This window comes from Canis aureus, chromosome 19 (genome assembly GCF_053574225.1).
Source record: "Canis aureus isolate CA01 chromosome 19, VMU_Caureus_v.1.0, whole genome shotgun sequence".
NCBI classification, from domain to species: domain Eukaryota; kingdom Metazoa; phylum Chordata; class Mammalia; order Carnivora; family Canidae; genus Canis; species Canis aureus.
In genome coordinates, this window is record NC_135629.1 from 25,546,930 (window position 1) to 25,571,192 (window position 24,263).

General features: G+C 39.0%; 1 protein-coding gene and 1 long non-coding RNA gene across 4 annotated transcripts in view; one reads left to right on the forward strand and one right to left on the reverse strand.

Annotated features, from left to right (window-relative positions):
• KBTBD8 (kelch repeat and BTB domain containing 8) overlaps positions 1-16,282 on the reverse strand; it is a 113,887-nt gene extending 97,605 nt beyond the window's left edge. The window contains exons 1-4 of one of the 3 annotated variants that reach the window (XR_013357686.1): positions 16,124-16,282; positions 15,281-15,491; positions 10,538-11,652; positions 4,673-7,832 (exon numbers count right to left, since the gene is read on the reverse strand). Coding sequence is in view for 2 of the 3 variants with exons in the window: in XM_077858125.1 (XP_077714251.1) it covers positions 7,369-7,832; positions 10,538-11,652; positions 15,281-15,491; positions 16,124-16,139 (1,806 nt within the window). In the remaining variant the exon portion in view is untranslated. Of the gene's footprint in view, positions 1-4,539; positions 7,833-10,537; positions 11,653-15,280; positions 15,492-15,646; positions 15,909-16,123 lie in introns of those variants that run through there. The other 2 variants (XM_077858125.1, XM_077858126.1) reach the window with 2 other exon arrangements.
• LOC144289770 (uncharacterized) overlaps positions 1-24,263 on the forward strand; it is a 101,135-nt gene that overhangs the window by 27,242 nt on the left and 49,630 nt on the right. The window lies entirely within an intron of this gene.

Here is a 24,263-nt window from a genome sequence, read left to right on the forward strand (position 1 = left end):
GTAGGCAGGTGGATATGAGTCTGAAGCCAAAAATAGAAGTATGGTTTGAAAATACAAATTTGGAAGTCATCAGTATGCAAATGGCATTTAACACCACAGAATTATATGAGATCAGAAGAGAATAGAAAAGATAAGAAAAAGAGAAGAGGACCTAGGGAAAGAAGGAAGCAGTAAATCAGGGTAAGGCCAGTAAAAGGAGAATTTTCAAAACACGGTGTTCCATTCCATATGGCTAACAGACACATGAAAAGATGCTCAAGATCACTCATCAGGGAAATACAAATCAAAACCACAATGAGGTACCACCTCACATCTGTCAGAATGGCTAAAATTAACAACATAAGCAACAACAGAGCAACAGGTGTTGGCAAGGATGTGGAGAAAGGGGAACCCTCTTGCACTGTTGGTGAGAATGCAACTGATGCAACCACTCCAAAGAACAGTTTGGAGTTTCCTCAAAACGTTAAAAATAGAACTACTCTATGACCCAGCAATTACACTGCTAGGTATTTACTCAAAGGATACAAAAATACAGAATCAAAGGGACACATGCACCCCAGTGTTTATAGCAACATTATCAACAATAGCCAAACCATGGAAAGAGCCCAAATGTCCATTGACTAATGAATGAATAAAGAAGAGGTGTGTATATATACATATATATATGTATATATGTATACACACACACACACACACACACAATGGAATATTACTTGGCCATCAAAAAAATGAAATCTGCGATTTGAGAGACATGGATGAAACTAGAGGGTATTATACTAAGTGAAATAAGTCAGTCAGAGAAAGACAAATACCATATGATTTCACTCATGTGGAATTTTGTTTTGTTCTAGTAAAATGAGCCAAGCAAGAGGGAATGATAAAGGAACCAAGGTTTTGAGGGGAGAGTACGTGGGGGCTGGAGCATGAGCAACCCTGGGTAGAAACAGTACCCTTCCTCCTTTGATAAGAGGAAGAGCAGAGAAAATCGGGTAGATGGTGGGGAGATGAGGGAGCACCCATAGGACAGATTTCTGTCTTCTCAACATATCACGAAGTTAAAGAGCTAAGAACCAAGAGGGATAAAAAATGCAACAGTCTGAGAAAAGGCAACAATTGCCACACCATGTTGAAAAACCATGGGAGGTGTATCAATTTACAGTGTATCCACTTGACCATGGGATATCTCTGCTACTCAAGGTCAGCACAGAGAAGGCTCATAGCTGGAATCACTCAGAATTGGTTTTTCTCAGGCAAATATGGCAGTAGGAAAGAGAAGCAGGATAACTGAGGAAAAGTAAAATAACATTATTCTGCATGAATCATGGAATTGACCTTGGCTAAGTTCAGGAAGGGTCCACAGTTGGGGCTGATGAATAGTGGAAAAAGTAGTAGGGACCATGGATTGGCATCTCAATGATTCTGAAAATCTGATAGCAGGGTTCTTAAGCATGAGTTTGAATAATAAAGGTAGGTGGGTAGTGAGAAATTTATTGCATATTTTGTGCCATTTAAATATTTTAAAATATATGACTGTGGGATGCCTGGGTAGCTCGGTTGGTTGAGGGCCCACTCTTGGTTTCAGCTGAGGTCATGATCTCAGGGTCACAGGATTGAGCCCCACATCAGGCTCCACACTGAGCACGGAGTCTGCTTGTTATTCTCCCTCTGCTCCTCCCTGCTCGTCACCAATCTCTCTCTCAAAAGTAAATAAAGTTAAAAAAAAAATACATGATTGAAAAGTAGAAGTAAATATTGTGTCATGGTTACCTAGTCATTCTGGGTTATGCCCCCCTCAGCATTCGTAATACATTTCACACTTTCATGGATTAAAATTCTGCCCTTATGGCATAGCAATGTAAATGTCTAAATGTTTACTTTGTAACTGTACTTTTTCCTTTCTCTGAAATGGCAGCCAGATTGATTCACCTATCCAAATGCGTAGAGTAACTTCCTTATGTATACACACAGTGTCTGGGCTAAAGCCAGTTACCAAAAGAGAAGGGAAAACCAGCAGACCCATGAGCCAGGTACCCAACCTTCTAAGTTCTGACATCTTTCTCCAGAGACATACAGGGAGGGAGTCAAAATGAAGTGTGGAGAACAAGAATTAAGGATTCAGGGGATCCCTGGGTGGCACAGCGGTTTAGCGCCTGCCTTTGGCCCGGGGCGCGATCCTAGAGGCCCGGGATCGAATCCCACGTCAGGCTTCCGGTGCATGGAGCCTGCTTCTCCCTCTGCCTGTGTCTCTGCCTCTCCCTCTCTCTCTCTCTCTCTCTCTCTCTCTCTCTCTCTCTCTCTCTCTGTGACTATCATAAATAAATAAAAATTAAAAAAAAAATAAGGATTCGTCAACCTGATACTTATTAGAACGAGTAATAGTTAATGCCACCCCTTTGTGTTTACTGTTAAAAACCACTTGAACTCTATCTACCAAAGTTCCAAGTCAAGAAGTTTTAGTATTCCTAGAAGCATAAAATGAAGGGAAAATACTTTCCCCTCACTTAAATCCATTATATAAAATGCCAAATTTCACTTCAAAAAGACTAAGCAGATGCTATTTACAACATTGCTATGAAGACTTAAAGATATTAGACCACTTACTTTGAATTTTTGTATTTGCAAATAATTTTTCAATAAAAAACACAGGCATACAACGAAGATTTTAAAATGGCAATTCATTTTAAGAACCAAAATAACAATACTCTAGATCCATATTTCACAAGCCATTTCTTCTTGTTTTTCTTCACCTTATTTGAGGGACAGAACTCCTAACAGCAGTATACTAGCAGAAGGATATAAAAATGAGGCATCCAGGGGATCCCTGGGTGGCGCAGCGGTTTGGCGCCTGCCTTTGGCCCAGGGCGCGATCCCGGATACCCGGGATCGAATCCCATGTCGGGTTCCCAGTGCATGGAGCCTGCTTCTCCCTCTGCCTGTGTCTCTGCCTCCTCTCTCTCTCTCTGTGACTATCATAAATAAATAAAAATTAAAAAAAAAAATGAGGCATCCAGGCGGGATGATCTAGAGAGGGTATTTTCCTACCTCATCTTTTCCCTCATTGAAAAATCAATTGCAGTTAAAAATTACAGTAAATGTTTTAAGTCATGGTGTTAGGGAATAATCATGTTACCTTAAAAAAGCGTCTACCCTTTTCTATCAGTTTTCTTTTTTGGAACTAATGGAGCTTGTAAGAACTAAAGTGAAAGTGGGAATCTTGGGCAGCCCAGGTGGCTCAATCTTGGGCAGCCCAGGTGGCTCAACGGCCTGCAGCCCAGGGCGTGATCCTGGAGTCCCAGGATCGAGTCCCACGTCGGGCTCCCTGCATGGAGCCTGCTTCTCCCTCTGCCTGTGTCTCTGCCTCTTTCTCTCTGTGTCTCTCATGAATGAATAAATAAAATCTTTAAATTTTTTTTTTTTTTAAATTTAAAAAGAAAGTGGGAATCTTTGTTCTAATCCCAGTCATGCCCCTAAGTAGTTAGATGACCTTTAACAACTCACTGGTCTTTATGTGTCCTACCTGATAAAACAAAGATGATTGTATGGGTCCTACCACTTCTCAGGGTTCTGAGATTTAACGGAAAATTCATTTCTTTTTACAAACATTTATTGAGTGCCTAGTATATGCTAGGCTTAGATCTGAGGTGCATAATGAATAAAACAAATCTCTTGCCTTCATGGAGCTTACATTTCAGTAGGGGAAGAAATGTGAAAAAAGCAGCAGGAAAAAACAGGTGGTATGGGTGCAGCTGGGAGGACAGTGTTCTGTTCCTTAGAAGGTGATCAGGGAAGTCCTGTCTGGAATTTTAATAGAGGCTTGAATGGTTAGTGAGCTGTTAGAGTTTTCTTGGCAAAAGATACAGCAAAGACAAAGGCAGTGATGTAGAAGAGCTTGGCATGCTTCAGGAACAGCAGTCCATGCAGCTGGAATAGAGTGGTGGAATGGTGGATGAGGTCCCAGGGGTGGGGTTGTGAGGTATAGATCAAGTGAGGAAGGAGTCTGGCTCTCATAGCGGAGGAGATGGGAAGCCATCTTCTGGAGGGGTTTGGTTTGAGCAGAAGGAGGATGTAATCTGACTTGTGTTTTGACAGGATCGCTCCGGCTACTGTGTGGAGAATAGATTACAACTATTCAAGGGTATAGAAAGGTCTGTCTTCTTCACCACTTCAAAGCGAAAAAGACAGACAAGGTAGGCTAGTTTAGTTTCTGCTGATGGTGGTGCATAGTCTAGGTATATTTTGAAGGAAGAGGCAACAGGATTTTCTGATGGACTGGATGTGAAGTGTGAGAGAGGAGTGGAATGACCAAGTTCAGGCCAAACCAAAGAGAACAAAGAAATTACTGATATAAGCAAGCTTGCTTTTGAATTTAAGGAGCATTATCTAAGGTGATATTAACTGGTTCATCTTGTACCAGAGGCCAAATATTTGATAGATTAAAATCTTATTTCATTCCACTATGACAGAAGGTATTTCATGTTTTTCACCAACTTTTAATTCTGTGGAACTCGCTAGGCAGAGGTCAAGTTACAACAATGGAAGTTTTTAATGAGAAAAGGTTTTATTATAAGAAACAATGCCATCAGTAAAAATGCATAAAATTGTGCAATTATGGCAAAATGTTTAAAAATATCTACACATTTGCCCCCAAAGGACTACAGTACTTACTCCATACCTGAGCACTGAACATTGAATGCCATTTGAAACTGCTTCACATAGGGAATCTGATTCCTTGCAGAGCACACCCACTTCTCCTCATGCACCAGAGAAATCAGCCAGATGCTTAAGCATCAACTTTGTAGGATAACAGAAAACAAAGATGGAAAATAAAGAATACAGTTTCTACTTTCCTATAACATAGTTATACCAAGTCCAGTTTTCAATATGTAAAAAATATATAGGAAAGTGCTACATACATTCTTCAAATGCAAAAACAAAGTTCAAGTGGGACTGGCATATGTTAGCCTATATTTTACTTCTGTAGTCCCCATTGTGCCTTTTACTTATATTCCCATTATACTATGCAAATGTACCTTAAATATCTAAACATATATACCCACACAAATTACTAATCTTAGCTCTCTAGGACCTCTTCTGAAATCATTTTAAAAGTGGCAAAATATCCCAGTTATATAATTTAAACAAATAGTTCTTCATACAAAATTCAATATATATTCTACTCCCATAGCAAATTCTAAACCTTGGCTTTGACACACTATACTTGGATCACACCCCCAGTATAAATAGTTATAGCAAAGGATCAACTGTTGTGCAGATGAACAGAATAAATCTGCAGAATTAACCACAGTATATTGTACTCCTATATATCACACGGCACATGTAAATTGTTAACTCACTGTTCTATGTCATGTTTTCAAGTAACACATTTTTCTAAATAAATACAGAAGATTGTCAAAAAGCGGCAGGAAATCTCAGATATTCAACACAGCTTTCAAAAATAAATTACATGAACATCTCTTGCAAAAGTTAGTTTTGTCTTCTCCTCCCCTCCGCAATGCAACACTGGAAAGATGCTTCAAAACACTCACAGCAAAAGCCCCAAAACAGCATGTAAGTAAAGAAAAACTAGAGAGAAAAAAAAAAAACAGGTGGTTGACAAAGTTTATAAAGAGATTATTGACATACTATCAAGGCCAATAAGAAACCACATATCCAACTTCCCAAGACTAGATTTTAAAATGTTAATTCTATAAATGCTGTCCACTTTAAATTCTGCTTCAGAAAACATTCCTTACTTGTAGAGGTCAAGGACAAGCAGTTTGGAAAGTTTCTGAAAAACGAGGTATGTGATGCAAAGAGGCAATGTTTTAAATTTGTTTCACAGTATCACATTTCAATTTGTGCAAGAGTTTTTAATACAAACCATGCCAGTTTGTTTTCTTTAAGAGAATCAAAATGTTCTACTTGAGGACAGACTGTGGGCTATCCTTATGTCCTTTATCAGTTATTCTAGGCATAGTAAAAAACAAGTTACTGATCCAAATATCTGCCTTAGGTATTACAAGTGAGTTGGTTTGTCCTTTATGTCACTATTACTGACTGTTAGAAATCCATCCGTTAAGTAGGAAAAGCGATTTAGTACCTACAATGCTATGATTATACTCACTCACCCTTTCCTTCTCAATTACTTTCAGCTAGAACAAGGTTTTCAATGTAAAAATATACATTACTAAGTGCAAAAATGAGAAAACAACAACAAAAAAAAGTGAGGTTTTAATGGTCATATGTAACGTAAAAGCCATTAAATTAGATCAACTGAAGGAGTTTTAGGTTTCTGGAAAACAAAATCGTAAAAGCAAGTAGAAAACTTCACATTATGCTCTGTGCAGAAGAGAAATAAGTTACCTTTCACTGTACCGATAATGAAGGGATGGGTGGAGGATGGGAAAGGAGGTTGGGCAACAAAATGGCCCATGTTAGTGCAAACTGAGTGTCATGTTCTCACTATTCTAAAACTGAGTCCAGTTAGAGATCTTGCTATCACTTAAGCAGAGAATCTTGTGAAATCACAAGAGTTCAACAGGTAAAGTACTATGCCACAAAACCAGCATACCAACTTGAAAGGTAAGCACAGGCTCAAACAACTTCAACCCATAGAGCTAGACCCATGAATTCACTTATACTAGCACCAGCCACCTGCGAATTTAAGCCCTTTTCGGGATTTGTAAATAATGAGACAGTGTCAGCACTTGAAAAAGTTATCAACAACAACAACAACAACAATAAAAACAACTGCTACTTTAAAACTTTAGCTTAACTTAAAGTTACATGGGAAATATGAAACAAGCAGAGTAAAAGCTCTTTCTTAGACGGATTTGTTTTCCATCAACCTACTCTAAAAACACACTTAAATCTCAGTACACTTGAAAACAGTACACAAATATATTATAGAATGAGGATCTAAGTTAGTGCTTCTCTGTGTTGGAGAGGTCACAGCTAAAGTCCTAGTGATATTGCCTCAAATTTTTACCCGTATTTAAAATAAAAAGTCACAACAAACTAGTTTGGATGTCTCTAACCATAATACCCTAACTGCTCTTATAAGAGTGCATAGTTGTTGATTCATCTGGTATCTCAGTGATGAATTATCACAAAATTCTAGAATGAAAATGATTACTATATACCAGAAAAAAAATGCTGATAATTGCACTTTGTTACCTTTTGCTTAATGAAATGAAAACATCACAAGGATGAAAAGAAATCCCTCTCTACACTGTAATCTTTAAGAGCACCCATTGCCATGTACAAACTCTCTCAGCTTCTTAAATACTGACAGCACTTCTTGTATCATTGAAAGACTAAGTTCTCCAAGCACAAGATGCCAGTGAGCTCACTAAGGCCTGCTACTCATTAAAGTACTTTCTGAAGACACTGAGGGTAGAGTTTAGCAACAGCACATTCAAAATGCCGGCCAAGGTCCCAGAGGCGATCTGGGGTCTCGTACACTTTCATCCATTGGTCAGTGATGTCATCATATTGGTAAAGGGAATTTTTCCTGCTGGTTCTGAAGACATGTTCTTCAACGGTCACTTGAGTAGCTCGAACAAATAAATGCAGTTTATTCTGGAAAAGTACCAGTTTAAGGTATGGATTGATGGACTCATCACATGGAAAGTCCTTCTTCCGAGTCCATTTATTTAGCTCAATATCATAGGCTTCTACAGTAAACATTCGTTGATGATTTCCACAGGTTCCAGCTATGTAGTAGATAGAGTCCTTGTAGACAGCTGCTAAGCCCTGGATTCTAGGCACAGTCATGGGGGTTAAAAAACCCCAGTAGTCTTTTTGAGGCTCATAGAAGAGGAAAAATTCTCCTAAAAAAAAGAAAAGAAAGAAAGAAAGAAAGAAAGAAAGAAAACCAAGAATATATACATTTACATGTCTCTTTTTGGTTAGATGAACCGAAAGCATAATTTTTGAAAAACATAATTTTCTGAATCTTTCACTTTCTAAAATATTTCTTTTATAATCTCCAGAGATACATTATATAGTATAATATAACTTAAAACTTCTTCATTCCACAGCAGAACATAACCTAATATTATAGTCAACCTGATTTGGGGCTTTGTAGTAGGGAGGTATAAGGAGTTACTTTGGCTTGGAGGCAGAATAATAGTTGAAAGCTTGGCTCCATTTATTCCATTCACTTGTATATTTCAGAAAATTTATTTTAAGCCAGCTCTAAAAGAGCATTATCACTAATGGTTAGTCGGTAAGATCAAAGTATGTATACAGCTTCATCATGAATAAGCCACTACACATTTATATGCTAATTAATTAGAAGATAGCACATGGAATTGTTCAGATTTATGTCTATGGGCCATTAATATGTTTCCTTTAGTGCTGCTATAACACAAATCGTTAAGAGGACAAAACATGGCTTTGATAAGATAGAAAACACACAGTTCATGGAGTTGACTTCAGGTCACTTTCAATTCTATTTTGATGATAAAAGGGTGTGGCTGAGTCAGACTGCCAATATAAAAATGTCTAAAAGAATTAAACTAGTGAAGATTTACAAGAATTTGGCTAGCTATAATATTTGTATAAAATCCTTGATTTAAAAATCTGGATCTTTTATGGACATTAAGTGATATTCCAGTAGCCGCATATAGTGCAGCATAAGCCTCTATTTATATCAACTTTATTTATATAAAGAAGCTTTGTTTAGATTAGAAATACCTACTTCTAAATTGAGCTTCCCCTTCAAAACTGTTTTGAACGAGGTTTACTCTTATCTACAAACGTAACTGCCTACTTAGTAACACTATAATTTCAATTTTTCTTAGAAGAGCTTATTAAACCACCAGCTTTTGGTTGTATATATACCCTACCCTCATTGACTTTTTAAAAAAATATTTTATTTAAATTCAATTTACCAACATTACCCTCACTGAGTTTTAACAGGATTCTTAATAAAGACAATAGAAAACAAAACTTCCTAACATGCACTACCTCTCTACAAATTTCTTATAAAAAGATGACTCACAAGTTAATTTTTAAAATCTGAACTCCTCTTAATAACTTAAACCAGACAGCAATTAAGAAAACTAAATTTTAGAGCCTCAGATTTCTCTTATAGAAGATATAACCTCAGATTAAGCAATGTTCATTCCAGTCCTGAAATTCTATTAATTCATTGTTACTTTTAGTATTTACATTAATATATAACCTTTACCTTCCCACTGGAAGTCTTTTAATTAATTCTATCTAATGGTTAGCCAGCAAGACCAAAGTATATGTAGAGAAAGCTTCATCATACTGGATGATATAACCTGTCCAACCACCCTGGACAGATTATACATCCAGTCTTATCTTCCATATTCAGCAAGACGAGCAAACCTAATCATGCCCGTGCTTCTACTGAACTATAGTAAGGTACTAGATAGTTAATATTCCTTTTGGAGAATTAACTTGATATTGAAGTTTAAACAAGTGGGTTCAGGCATTTCTAGTCAAATAAAAGATGAGAGCGAAGAACATACTCTTAAATGGTGTAAGAGCTAAAAAATCATGTATATTTACACAGAATCGCTTTTTTCCTTGTTTTATAAACGAATAGTGTGAGGAAAACATATAAGCAATTAAGAAACCCAGAAGAGGAATAAGGATGCCAGTATTATCATCATCGCTTTCAACATTCAAGCAACTAAAATGTTTAAGGAGCCAAACACAGAGAAAACATTAGGTATCACAAATTAGAAGACCGGATCAAATATCTTACTTATACTTACTTGGTGCTTCTTTCTACTACTACTCTACACTCACCTTTGCCAGAGTATTAACCTTCAATAGTTTAAACAAAACACTTTTTAAAGCTAAATATATTAGATATAAATAGATGCTTATAATAACAAACATAAAAAGGGGACATCTCAAAGCTTTTCAGTGAAAAAAATTGAAAACATATTATGGAAGATATCATACACTGCAGTGAAATTAAAATCTAAAGACTGTAATTTCAAACTCTTTATAATTAAGTTTCATGACCTTCGCAATCATAAGGCTTATCGCAAAATTCTTTGTTCTTTCTTCTCCTTTAAACTAATCCAGTAAGTTCCATAAAAAGTACCTGCTACGGCACCTCTTGATTATGTATTATTGAAGAGTAAAACAGTCATGTATCAAGCTTTCTCTCCTAGTCTTAAAAATGGCTCTGAAAGTCTTCCCAAAATGTTGAACTGGTATTTCACTAAATTATGTTTTCAAAAGTACTCATTCCACAGGATGTCAAAACACAGTTAAGAACATAAAAAACTTAAAAAAAAAAAAAAAGAACATAAAAAGAACATAAAAAACTTACAAAATCATTTTAGTAACTTAAAGATGCCTGCCTTTTTTGATTCAAAAATTTATTGCCTTTATACATCCTTTAAAGAACAGACTGTTGCAGCAGTTTATGATAAGAAAGCCAGAGGAGTCCTCAATTAACAAGAACAAACATCTGTTTTAGTATAAGTAAGTAAACCACTTTTGACCTGCTACCCTCTCCTGGAGAATAAACCAGTCAGGCACCTACCCTGTAAAACATAGATCTTCTCTTTGTACTCCACAGCGTTATGAAACTCCATTGCAACAGGCATTGCGCAAACGCTGGTCCAGCAATTCTCCCTGCTGTCGTAGCACTCCACGGATTTTAGGGAGTTTCTCCCGTCACCTTCATAAACACGACCTCCAATTGCATACATCTTACCACAGCAATACACCAGTTTGCAGCCTATTCTGGCTCGCAGCAGGGGGGGTTTGGAGAGCCACCTATTGGTGGAATGGTCATACATCCAGAAATCATTTTCTGCCTTATGGTCGATGGAGACCTCACTGCTGCTTGGCCGGTACCCTCCTGCAATATAAATGTCATTATCTGGTGATACAAGAATCCCCACTTCTCTTAGATCATTTGGTGGTTTGCATAGTTTAAACACTCTTCCCGTGACTATATCTAGACAAGGCACTGTTTGCTTCTTTCCTGAGTGTTTGTGGGCAGCATCAAAACATATGATCATTTCAGATGCAGTCATTCCAAGTCTCTGTGTACAGCCATTGGTATTGGATGGGCCCTTTTCTACATAGCTCTTGGCTATAGCCTGTGCAAACTGAGGTGGGATTTTCTCTATAAAGGCATCTTCCATCAGGGGAAAACGTATGCATTTGGCAAAAATTTCTGGAAGGTGCGCTTCTCTTTCATTCTGTTCATGTTCAAACCACCTTACAATACTTTCATAAACATGCTCTTCTCGGTCTACATTTAAATCATCACTGTCTAATATACTAATCAGTTGGTCTTTTGTCAACTGGAGAAACTCTTGTTCTTTGGTGACACACAGAAACTTTTTACGAATGTATTCTTTTGATCGATCTCCAAGTTCCTGATGACCATAATGATCAGCAAAGATGAAGACCCCAATAGAATTCTGTGGGTCTAAATGACTGATCATATACTTAGCACATTGGTCTTGGATGGAAGGAATCTGGAAGATGCTAGCTGCAGTGAACAAGGCTTGAACGTTGGCCTCTGTCAGAACCACTCTGGAGGTGTAGGCATAGTTCAACACTAAATCCATCGATTCAGCTTCAACACCAACTATTCGAACTTCTTTTTGAGTACTTTCTGTAAGGCCGCTAGTGAACATGGATCTAGGAAGGAAAGAATGATTAACAGTATATGTGCACTCCAAAAAAAAATTATTGTGACAAAATTTTTAAAGTATGCAGTTACCACCAAGAAAACCTTGGAGACTGAAAAATACTTCCTATGGATTTCCTGATATTCTGAATGGGGGTAAAAGCTGATCATCTAGTATAAGGATTTAGGCTGGCTAATCTCAAAAATCCTATTCTCAGGGCCAGTCCACTTTATGCCAACTCAGAGAAAAAGAGAGTGTACCTAATCACGGCACCCCACAAGATGGCATGGAATACTCCAGGACGCCTTGTTTTCCTTGGAGCCCCTATCCAGGCTTCTTGGTCAAGTTGCCTTAGGGGACCTGAGATCTTAACTCACCAGACCAATCAGAAAATTTAACAATACCCATAGTATTGATACGTTAGCATTTATAGACTGTCTGATTAAACTTTTCATGTCTCAATGAAAATATACAAGGCAACCTGTCCTTTAAAAATCTTTAAAAATTTCATCTCAGAAAAATAAGATGTTCTTCAGAAGTTCATAATCTCTACCTACTTCCTTTTAAAACTATTATCTTTTGAATGCTTCCTTAATCATTATAAGGAATATAAAGAATATCACTTCACCTTCTCTTGGACATTTTGAAAATCTTTGCTTAAGGAAATATACTCAATGTTCTCAAAGCTACCATATTTTACCTATGTACATCTGAAAATAAATAAAGATTATGTAGGGTTAATAGAATGAACACTTCTAAAGAGAATTTAAGAATAATTAACGCTTTGGAGATAATGATTTTGAAAGTCTCCAGCTTTTGCCTTTGAAAGCAAGTTTTTATTCATTGATTTCTCATTCAAAATATCTGTGCATTTATAGGACTTTCTTGGCCAAAACATTAAGCAGTCAAAGGCCTAGCTCTGTATTTTAGTATTAGTCCCTTATATACATCATTTGCCTTCCCCACTGTCCTGTAGGCTGCTTTTAAAATTAAATACAAAAAATTAAATCAAAGTTATTTAAAAAAAAAAATGTGAAAAAGGTTGTTTGCCCTAGGGTGCTTAGTAGATGTCTGTTGAAGAAGGTGACCTAACACCGGTTGATATAAAGTTGTTTATACAGATCCAGACCCCTCTCATTTTGAAGTGCTAAATTATAAGAAAATACCCTTAAATAGTTAATTTTAAAATACAATGAGCAACACTGGAGATAAGCAGGGTACAAGAATCCAGCTCGCTGCCTGGATTAACCATCTCTTAGTCCTACTTTGACTTCTACAACGTAAATTTTAAGTTTCATATCACAATGGCTTTTTTTCATGATTGAAAACTAGATCTCCCAATGCATGAGCAGGTTTTCCATTTCAGGTGCTGAAAAACTCAGCTATACAGCAACCAATTAAAAAGAAAAATAAAGCCCTTCATTAGGCAAAGATTAACTCCCAAAGGAGAACATTACCACATACTCCTTTATCATGGGAACTCAACTGACTTGAATAGGCTGGTCTCACACACAGGCACAGTGTGACACTTGATGAGTTCTCTTCTGTTCTAACAGGATCTTTCTGTAAATGCTATGTAGAGATGGAGCACCTCCTCGCGCACAATCCCGAGCAGCAGAAAGTTTCCAATAATCATGCAAATTTTAATTTGGACAAGTCACTGGGACCATGAAACAATCATGCCAGATTTCAAGCTATTTTTATTTTTTTCCACCAGTGATGCAAGACTCAGAAACTATTAAGTATGTCTTCCTAGAGGCTCACATAAGGAGCAGCACCAGTGCCAAGAAACTTCTGTACAAAAACCTCTAGCAAGAGATAAGAACCTAATCCCTAAGTTTCCCAGCCAAATACCTTCATCTGAATCCATATATCTTATTGCTTAGAAAGTTTTCCAAGCATTTCCTTAATTTCTTGTAATTAAGAAAATCAACTGTAGCATACTTCTTTTAAAGTGATTTGTCTAAGTCTTCAAACTAACTTTAATTAAGTATGACATTTAAATGATACAAGCCAGAGTATAAAATTTCAGTAAGATACATTTTCCTACTTTCAAGCTTCAATTTTTTAAAAACTGTTCAAATCTAATATACAATAGAAACTTCTCAAAGGCAACTTTAAAGGGCACTCGCTCTTGTTCATTAAAAGTTTTAATAGTGACTATGAAGCCTGACTCTAGAATCAAATCCAGCCTCTGTCACTTTGTCGTTAGATGACTTAGGCAGTCATTTAACTTCCCTGAACCTCAGTTTTTCACAAGTAAAATGGGAATAACTGTGTAAAGACGGGATTGTAAAGATATGTAAAGCAATATATGTAAAGTAAGCTTAGCCCAGAACTTGATCAGTATTAATTAGGACATATATTTAAATGCACAGACGAACTAACCATATCTAACAGATAGTCTGGATAAGTGAATCCCACCAGCAGTCCAAACTTCACCAGGCCAAACTTCATACCTTCTGTGCATGAGATTCTTCTTTTTTCCTTCCAGCTCACTCCCTTGTGATGGTTAATACTTAACAGTCCAATGACCTATCCCTAGGCAAGTCTAAATGGTTACATCATAAGCATCAGACTGAAGTGACTATATTTAACCCAGTATTCTGAGAAAGAGGAACCAGAAACTACTGCCTGGAACAGTATACTGCTATATGCTTATAAAGGCAAGCACCTTCAGAAGAAAAAAAACAACAACAGCAACAAACCACCTTTAGAGTGTAGTTGAGATTATCTAGCTGTCATTCGGGCACCAGTTTTGAACACTGAAGGACTTTAAAAAGTGAGCACTTGAAACAAAAGAAGTTGAACTCAAGACGGGAATTGTCTTTATCAGTGTTCTCCTCTTAAAAGTATAAAATTCTTTGTTAGACCCAAGTTTTGAAATATTGCTGTTCCAACTTTCGGATACACAAAGAGCGTAATGAGAATGAAAACCCGCAAACACTTCTGGAAACCATGGAAATAATCATTAGCCTGGAGCCTTAAGATGCATTCGTTCATTTTTATTTCATTGCTTTTACCCCAATGGCATTAAAACCACCTACTGAATGGTAATTCATTTTCGAAAGAAAGCACTATTTTGCTTTAAATGCTAAGAGTTACAGGCACCAGGGAACTGTGCCTCACGGACAAATTCTTGGAACAAATTCTAGACCAGCACTGTCCACTAAAACTTTCAGTGATGGAAATGCTCTATATCTGGGGCTGTACAATTGGCAGCCACTACCTCCATGCGGCTACTGAGCACTTTAACTGTGGTTAGTTTGCCTGGGGGACTGAATTCTTAATTTTATTCAATTTAAAACAATGACGTTTAAATAACCACATGTGGCTTGTGGCTGCCATGCTGAGAGCAGCACAGGGTCTAGATTTTGCAGTTATTTACCCGAAACAAACAAAGAGAGACTCACTAACGTACAAACCAGCCACCTGGGTTCCAGAAGCATCCGTCAAGTCAAAAACAAGGGGCCCAATCAATAGAGCAGGGCCTGTTATTTACTTGGAGGGGGCAAACTGGTGGGTTTCATTTAATGGTCTCCTCTCCGTTTTTTATCATCAAGCGGGCAATACCGAGCGATGAAGGCAACCTCGGTGAAGATAAGCAAAGCGAAGCTTCTATACCATCATCGTCATACCTGAAGTAAGGGCTGATCGCAGCCAGGACGTTTCTGTGACAGGAGAAGGTTCTCCCGTGATCCACTTCCACTACAATGTCTGTCAACTGTCCTTCATCGTACATTGTTTTGAGTTGCTTGAGAATACTGCACGCATGGAAGGGGTCCATGGCATCGTTGGCTGTGTCCGAAGATGGAATCCCATTCGGCGTTGGGGAGGCCTTATTCAAATCTAGGAGAAAAAAAACAAAAACAAAAACAAAAAAAAACAAAAAAACAAACCGAACGAACACAAGAAGTTCGGAGCCAGTTACGGCGTTCAGGCTCCCCATCCCCCACCCCTCCCCCTCCCCTTCCCCCCCCACCCCCCCCACACATCCTCCCCACCTCCAAAACTACATCTGTGTATACAGACAGCACCCAGTGGGGCCGCAGAGTGGGATCCGGGGGAGACGGCGCGGGGATGCGGGTCCAACACCCTCCGCTCCTGCGGGAGCCCGGCGAGCCCGCTGCCCCGTGCTCGCGGAGGGACCTGCAGGCGGCACCGGCGGCTCGGCCGGGAGCGGCGGAGCAGGAGCCTCACGAGGGAAGCTCGAAGGACGGCGGCCGCCGCTCAACCCCCTCAACCGCCTGCTGCACCGGTCGGAGCGGCGGCGGGTACCCGGCCTCCCCATCTCTGCCCGGCCGGACCGCCCACCGCCCTCCACGCCACCCATCCATCCTCCCTCCCCTCATCCCTCCCCACCTCCCCATCCCCATCCTTCCCTCACGCCTCTTCTGCGCCACCTCCCCAGCTCGCAGCCTGAGCCGGGACCCCGGCGCGCCTCCCCCGCAACACACCTCCCTAGCCACCGCACGACCCACCTGCCGACGCGGCCATTTCTCGACGGGGCCCCGGCTCCAGCTATTTAAAGAGGAAATGTCATTTCGCTTCTCCAGCTCCCGGGTTCCGGCTCTTCTAAGCTTCACCTGGCCAATGGGGTGGCCTATGCATCCGGCTCCGCCCCCAGCCTCCGAGTTCTGCGCTCCGATTGGCCACGACCCGCGCTAGGCGCTTCGGGAAGTGTAGTTTTATTGCCCCCGCTCCCGCGTGGTCCGAGAAGGGCGGAGGCCCACGCCGGTGGTTTCTATTGGCTGCTTGCGGCGGAGGTGGAGAGCTGGGAACCCGCCAGCCTGTGTCTGTGGGGCGCGCGGTGCCTGCCGGGAAACGTAGTCTTCTGGCTGAGTAGAGCTGTCATTCTGAGGGGCTAGGGTAGGGAAAGCTCTTCAAGTGCAAATTTCCCCATTTTAGGCCTCTCTCCAGGCCCCTGGCTCGCCTTTCCTCTTTTTTTTTTTTTCCTTGCACCTTGTTCTTCATTCCCCAAACCTCTCGCCAGCAACTAGCTTCCGGTATGAAAACGGGCTCTGCGTGAGAGCTGTGAAACCAGAAAAATTAGGACCTGGCCAAGAGGGCTGTGGTCCAAAAACGCGGAGGAAATCTGACACTCCACCCTGAAGTAAAATATCAAGAGGCCCCAAAGCAAGCCGTTCTCTGATGAGTCACCTGTGACACCCAATTGAAATAGCATCTAGCATCGCCCCCCCCTCCCCCCACCGGCCGAATGCTCTGGTTTCTGCAGATTCATTTGGTCTGCACGAGGTCTCTAACTCCCACCTGTGCCTTGCTTTCCTCGAGCGCCCGGAGAACACCTGTTCCACTTGCAAGAGCGCGAAAGCAGGCTGCAAGGGGATTCGGGATGCTTTCCTCTCTGCTCCTGGGAAGTGGAGGAGTTAGGATGCTAGAGAGCCTGGGATTTCCTTTGGAGAAATATTGGAGGGTGCCCCGAACCTGAAGACCTGGCTGCTCCCTTACTAAGTAGAGAAGACTTTTTAATTCTTGAGCGCTCAGGGCCTTCACCTGTACCATGCGAATCACCACGAGGATTCCGTCTGCTTCATAGGCTGCAAGCTTTTTGGGAGAAAGATGGGGACCCCTGGGTGGCTCGGCGGTTTAGCGCCGCCTTCGGCCCGGGGGTGTGATGCTAGAGACCCGGGATCGAGTCCCGCGTCGCGCTCCCTGCATGGAGCCTGCTTCTCCCTCTGCCTGCGTCTCTGCCTCTCTCTATGTCTATCATGAATAAATAAATAAATAAAATCTCAAAAAAAAAAAGAATTTGGATTGTAAGTTGTGATGGAGAAAGAGAGAATGATGAAAAACAACCCAGCTCTCCTAGCTCTGCTGAAAACTTGAGAGCTCAAAAAATATATATGCTATAATTCCATTCAAATTAGCAAGAATTGAAGTTTCCTTGGGGCTGGGGTGTATGAACATTGATATACACTGTGTCTACACTCTGAGAGTACCCTGTAAGCCCTGTCTGTACGGCTCTGCATGAATAAGCTTGATGTAACTTTTGTTACTCAGAACTTTAAATTTCCATTTTTTTATGATCTTAATGCTGTTGCTTTCTAAGTTATGAAAATACTAGAGGTTTCTTCGCTTAACCATGTTGAAGATATTAAGACAAAGAGGGCATCAGTCCTTAGGGATTTAGCAAACAAAGATACAGGACATGCAATATTTAGTACATAATTTAAGTGAAATATCTGTCATCTAAAATTCAAATTTAATTGGGTGTTCTATATTTCAAGCCTGTTGAAATATAGATTTTCTTCTTTGTGTTTTGTTTCTGTCCTCATTATATATCTAAGCTTTAAGAAATTTGGCCAGTTTTCTTTTTCATTTCATTCTCACCTAATAGACTTGGCAATATTACTTAATTGATTAAAAGGAAGTTTTCTGAAATGTTTTTAAAGATTTTATTTATTTATTCATGAGAGACACACACAGAGAGAGAGGCAGAGACACAGGCAGAGGGAGAAGCAGGCTCCATGCAGGGAGCCCGACGTGGGACTCTCCCCGGACTCCAGGATCACATCCTGGACCAAAGGCAGGTGCTAAACCGCTGAGCCACCTGGGCTGCCCTGATTTTTTAACTTACAAAAATTTCTGAAAATTTGGAATGGCAAAATATGAAGAACAAGGCTAATCTAAATATAAATGGGGAAAAAAGTGAACATTTATAATTACAAGGATGCCATTTATATGACACTGTAAATAGACTCCATTCTACTGGGCAGATGGCATTACATAGAAAGATTTCATCATCATTAGAAATACATTTAAAAAAAAAAAAGAATAAGGAGGAGAATGTAAAAATTGAGCCAACAGTCCCACACTATTCATTCTCAATGATCCTTAAGAATACAAAGGAGATTTTGTTTCAGGGTTGATACTAAATAGCCAAAGGCTACAGCTTTGTTTTTAAATGACTTTAATTTCTAATTTTATAAGAACTTGCTGTCAATCTAGAAAGGCAGCAGCAGAGGTAAACCAGTTTTCTTAATGCATTAAGAGCTATATTATCCTATGAAGCAAGTTCTCATGTATTTAGAATTTAAAGCAAAATGTAGTAAGAATGAACATTGAAAAAGCAAACCATATATATGAACCTCTATTGGTTCAAATTAGATACTTAAAGCTTTATTATTTTAATATTTATTACCTAAGAACTAAAAAGAAAGAAGTTTGCTATAATCGTGGTTGTTTGACAGTGGAAAAGTCTTTGCATTAAATTCTAGCAAAGATGAAGGATTGTGAAAACAGCAAATTTGGAAAATGAGAAAATCGCACAGTCACCTTGTTTCATTTCAGTTTTTTTTTATGCTTCCACTTTAAGAGAATGACTTTTAGCAATTATCAGCTGTGCCCAGGCTACTGTTGACAATAATACCACACAAGAATGATAGCAACCCTGATGAAGAAGGTATAAATGAAATAGGACACCACTCTGCAAATCGATTCTGCTGTTTTCCAATTTCCCTGTTCAGTACTGGTTGAAGCTGTGAAATTGGCCAGAGCAATGTAAAATGAAAGTAAAGAGAGAATACCTGTGACTGTTACCTTTTAACAAATGACATCCTCCTGTATTTATCCTTTTCAGGCTATAGCTACAGCAAACTGAGATATTTTTCCTTGCTAAAGACTTTTATGTTGGCTGACTTAATGCTTTAAATGAAGCAATAGAAGTTATTATTTGAATATAAATGTAATACATATCACATACTGAAAAAGGGGTTTGTAATGTCTAGAACATTATATACTTCATAGAATTTTGTTTCTTTTAAACACAAAACTCTAAGCAGATAGTAACATCAGGTTTACTGATTGTACATTACTGGCCTCAGTTATATTTTAATTTTTGAAATTTCATTTTTAAATAATTTCTACATCCATTGTGGGGCTCAGAATTATTGCCCTGAGATCAAAGAAGATCAAAAGTCAGATGCTCTTCCACCTGAGCCAGCCAGGTGCCCCTCCCTGTGTGTTAATTTTAATTCCCTTGAGGTTAATTTTAATTCCCTTGAGGCTTCAACAGATTAGTAACTGGAAGACTGCCTTTTGTGAGTCACTGAATTTGATCATACTAAGGGATATTAAAACACATTAACTTGTCTTTTAAGTGTTTGAAATTTAGCACATATATGAAAAACAAGAGACTGTAAAATTAGTGGCAAGGATATTCAATTCCTCAAAAATATTTATTACCATCCCCCAATCTGCATTCTGGGCAGGCACTGTATAAAGTAATGTTCCTGAAATCAAAACAATAATTATCGATTACGTAGAGAGAGACTGAATGTTTGTGTACCTTCAAAATTCAGCGGTTTAGGACTGCCTTCAGCCCAGGGCCTGATCCTGGAGATCCAGGATCGAGTCCCACATCAGGGTCCCTGAATGGAGCCTGCTTCTGCCTCTGCCTGTGACTCTGCCTCTCTCTCTCTCTGTATGTGTCTCTCATGAATAAATAAATAAAATCTTTTAAAGAAAATTCATGTTGAAACCTGATCCCCAGGAGGAGACGCCTGGGTGGCTCAGGGTCCAGCATCTGCCTCTGGATCAGGGCATGATCCCGGGGGTCCTAGGGTGGAGTCCCACATCGGGCTCCCTGCATGGAGCCTGCTTCTCCCTCAGCCTATGTTTCTGCCTCTCTCTCTCTTTGTGTCTCTCATGAATAAATAAATAAAATCTTGAAGAAAAAAAAAAAAAGAAAGAAAAGAAACCTGATCCCCAATGGGATGGTATTTGATGAGCAACCTTTTGGGGATGATTAGGTTATGAAGGTAGAGCCTTCATGAATGGGACTAGTGCCCTTATAATAGAGACCCAGGGAGTTAACACCATGTGAGGACACAGAGAGAGGACAGCTATTCATGAAACAGGATAAGAACCTCACTAGAAACAAAATCTGCCAGAGCCTTGATCTTAGATTTCCCAGATTCCAGAACTGTGAGAAATTTCTATTGCTGATAAACCACCTAATCTATGGTTCTGTTATAGAAGCCTGACTATACTAAAGTGTGTGTATATGTGTGCTATAAGGTATATAGTAATCATATGTGTATAATATCATATAACACACATATGATTCCTAACTTCAAAGACCTTATGATTTATCTGTTGAGATAAAACATGAAAATTCACATTTTCACATGAAAATCAATATTCACAAGAAAAAATCAATTAAACAATGAGGACAGAGGGCAGCCCCTAATTAGAATATAATAACTATTTCACAAAATTAAAATAAAAGATTTCCAAAGAGACATGATATTTTGTCCAGCTGGTGTGGGATTTCAGCTGGACGTCAAAGGAGGCTACACCACAGAAATATTCACAAAAGGAATAGTGTATGTCCTTACCCATTTGCTATATCTTGGCTTGACCTACAAGAAAAAGCATTTATTCATTCATACTTTAACATCAATAGTGGTTAATTCAGGGCTTAAACTAAGAAAGGGAGTCCATGGCTATGTGTTATCTACATTATTTCATTTAATTTCATGTTTTAATTAAATTTTATAAGAATAGTGTTACAAATGAAGAGACTAAATCCTGAAGAATTTAAATAATTTGTACATAGTCATATAAAGATATTTGGCTCCAAAGGCAACTCTCTTTTGACTACAATATATAAAGATCCTGAGGTATAAGACAGAACATTGAGGGACACCTGGGGGGCTTCAGCGGTTAAGCTCTGCTTTCAGCTCAGGGCCTGATCTTGGAGTTCAGGGATCCAGTCCCACATCGGGCTCCCTGAGGGAAGCCTGTTGCTCCCTCTGCCTATGTCTCTGCCTCTCTCTCTCTCTCTGTGTCTCTCATGAATAAATAAATAAAATCTTTAAAAAAAATTGAAAGTAGTGTTGGGGTGCTTGGGTGGCTCAGTGGTTGAGCCTCTGTCTTTGGCTTAGGTAGTGATCCTGGAGACCTGGGAGTAAGTCCCCGCATGGGGCTCCCCACAGGGGGTCTGCTCCTCCCTCTGCCTATGTCTGCCTCTCTCTCTGTCTCTCAAATAAATAAATGAATATAAATACATATTTTAAAAAAAAAGAAAGGTGGTGTAATATTTTTTCCTCCATTACACAGGTCTAGTTCTGTATCAAACCATGGTCAATTACTATCTGCTAGTATTTACCATAAATGGACAGCACTATTGGTATATATTTGAGATACTTTTATGCCCCCCAAGAAATGGGGAGAAAAAATTAAAGTCAGAGGGGAAATAGTCATACTGTTAATTTGATTTTGTCGGACTAAACTGATAGATTTAGAGGTATAGTAATGTAGTATTTTTATCTTTCCACTAAATAATTAAATAAAATGGTTAAATATGTATATTAATGATTAATCATTAATATTTATTAAGTTGACTATGCTTTACTATTCTACTGCAAGACTGAATTATTGTACAAGACTGGAGACTGAATGGAATTACCCTATTGGACCTTTAAGTTATTTGATAATATTTAAGCTTAAAATACTGTTAGAACCAAGGCCACTGTCAAACATGAGACATCAACACCTGTCCCTGTTTGAAGATTATTTTATAATCCAAATGGAATGAATGAAATTAAACAATAATTGTTGATTCTTTCTAACCTCAATCATGAGCTGAATTTTTTTTTTAAGCTCATGAAATCACTAAGAAGCCAAATGGCAAGGGATATCAGGGGGCAGTAGTCTTCAACATGTAGACACAAGAAATGAAATTCTTGTGGAATAGGCATCAGAAATAGGAAAGGAGTACATTAAACACAGCAGAGAAAACACAGAGGATAAGGAGTTAATTGTACTTTAATCCCCCAAATAATCAAATATTTATAAAGCAAATTTGTTGGTGTACCACAGTAATTGCAAGAATATTTAATTTTTATTTCTGGTTGTTGTACCACAGAGTTTCTAAATCTCAGCAGGATTGACATTTGCTGCCAGATTACTCCTTGTCATGGCGGAAGGAGAGGGGGACTGTCCTGTGCATTATCAGGTATTTAGCAGTATCCCTGGTCTCTATCCACTAGTTCCCAGTGGCACCTTCCACAAAGATATGACGACCAAAAATGTCCCCAGAGATTCTCAAATGTCCCTTATGGGAAAAATTGTCCCAAGTTGAGAGCCACTAAATCATTAAATAAAATGGTTAAATATGTACATATATAATTAACAATGGCAGATAATGACTGCAATTAATTCTTTAAAATTTTTCATGGTATAATAACCTATTTGCAGCTTGCTCATACTTAAACCTGAGCGGGCACTTAGGGATGCAGCTATTTTCCTGTGGCATAGGCTCATCATCAGTGATCTCTAGCCTTGCTAAGGATAAGAGAAGAGGAACCAAACAACCCTCATAAGTGTTGTGAATGCAAATGTATGTGGCATGAAAGCCAGCATGTATATGTAAGGATAGACTAAAGTAGGGGATTTAAGTAGCTTACATCACCAAAATTTCATTATTCACTCTTGCTAATGTCCAACACAAACAAGCAGGGATTCTGTTCATTGCAATCTTTCAGAGACCCAGAATGATGGAGTAGCCACCATTACAAATGTTCTTGGTCATTACACCGGAAAGAAAATGTAGGTATCAAGCTCTGCCTGCTCATAATAATGTCCATCATTCATTCTTTATTAAAAGAAATAAAAACCTGGAAGATTCAAGAAAAGCTCTTTACCTCCCACTCAATTGCCTGCTTGTACCAGGAAGAGAACTATTAACAAAAATTCCTCCTTACCTAAGAAATTTAGCTACATAACAGGGAAAACTTTGTTTTCCAAACATCTCTTCTCATCTTCCTGCTAATGGTCTTTGTCTCCTTTGTATTTTCGAACATCTACCCCTTTCTTAGCTCATATAAGCATCCTGTTAACTCACCATCTTTGGAATTTCATATCTGTGTGGATTCTCTATACATATGCTATGAAACTTGATTTTCTCTTGTTTATCTGTTTCACATCAATATGATTCTTAGTCCAGCTAGAAGGACCTTAAAGGGCAGAGGAAATTCTTCCTCCCTAACAAAAGCATGTGGTAAATTGTGTACTGGGTTTTAAAACTTTCATCTGGAGAGACATGCATTACTTGCCTTCCCATTCCATTGGCCAAAATAGTCACGTGGCCACCCTTTACTGCTCGTACAAATAGGCTGGGAAGTCCAATTCTACCATTCTCAGAAGGAGAAAAGGCGGAAAACAGCATCAATGAGAAACATACCATGCAAGGACTAGACACTTTAGTGACACAAGAATAAATAACGCCTAGTACTCTCAGTGACCTAGCAATTAAGAAGGGAATCTGTAGCGTATATACATAGGACTTGAAAACAAACCTGCAGTTGCTAATATTATTTTCCCCCATCATATGGAACCAAAACCATCTATCACAGGGGTTCTTCACCAGGGAATTTGTCCCCCAGTGGACATTTTTGGTTGCCACATTTTCGAGTGTTGCATAGGAGTTAGGAAGATTGCTAAAGATCCTACAATTTACAGCACAATTCCCCACAAAAACTAATTATCTGACCCAAATGTCGATAGCGCTGCAGTTGAAAAAATCTGGGTTATGGTAATTTTCAAACTTTCTCACACCACTCCTAAATCCACTGAAATGAAAATCATGCCTTTCAA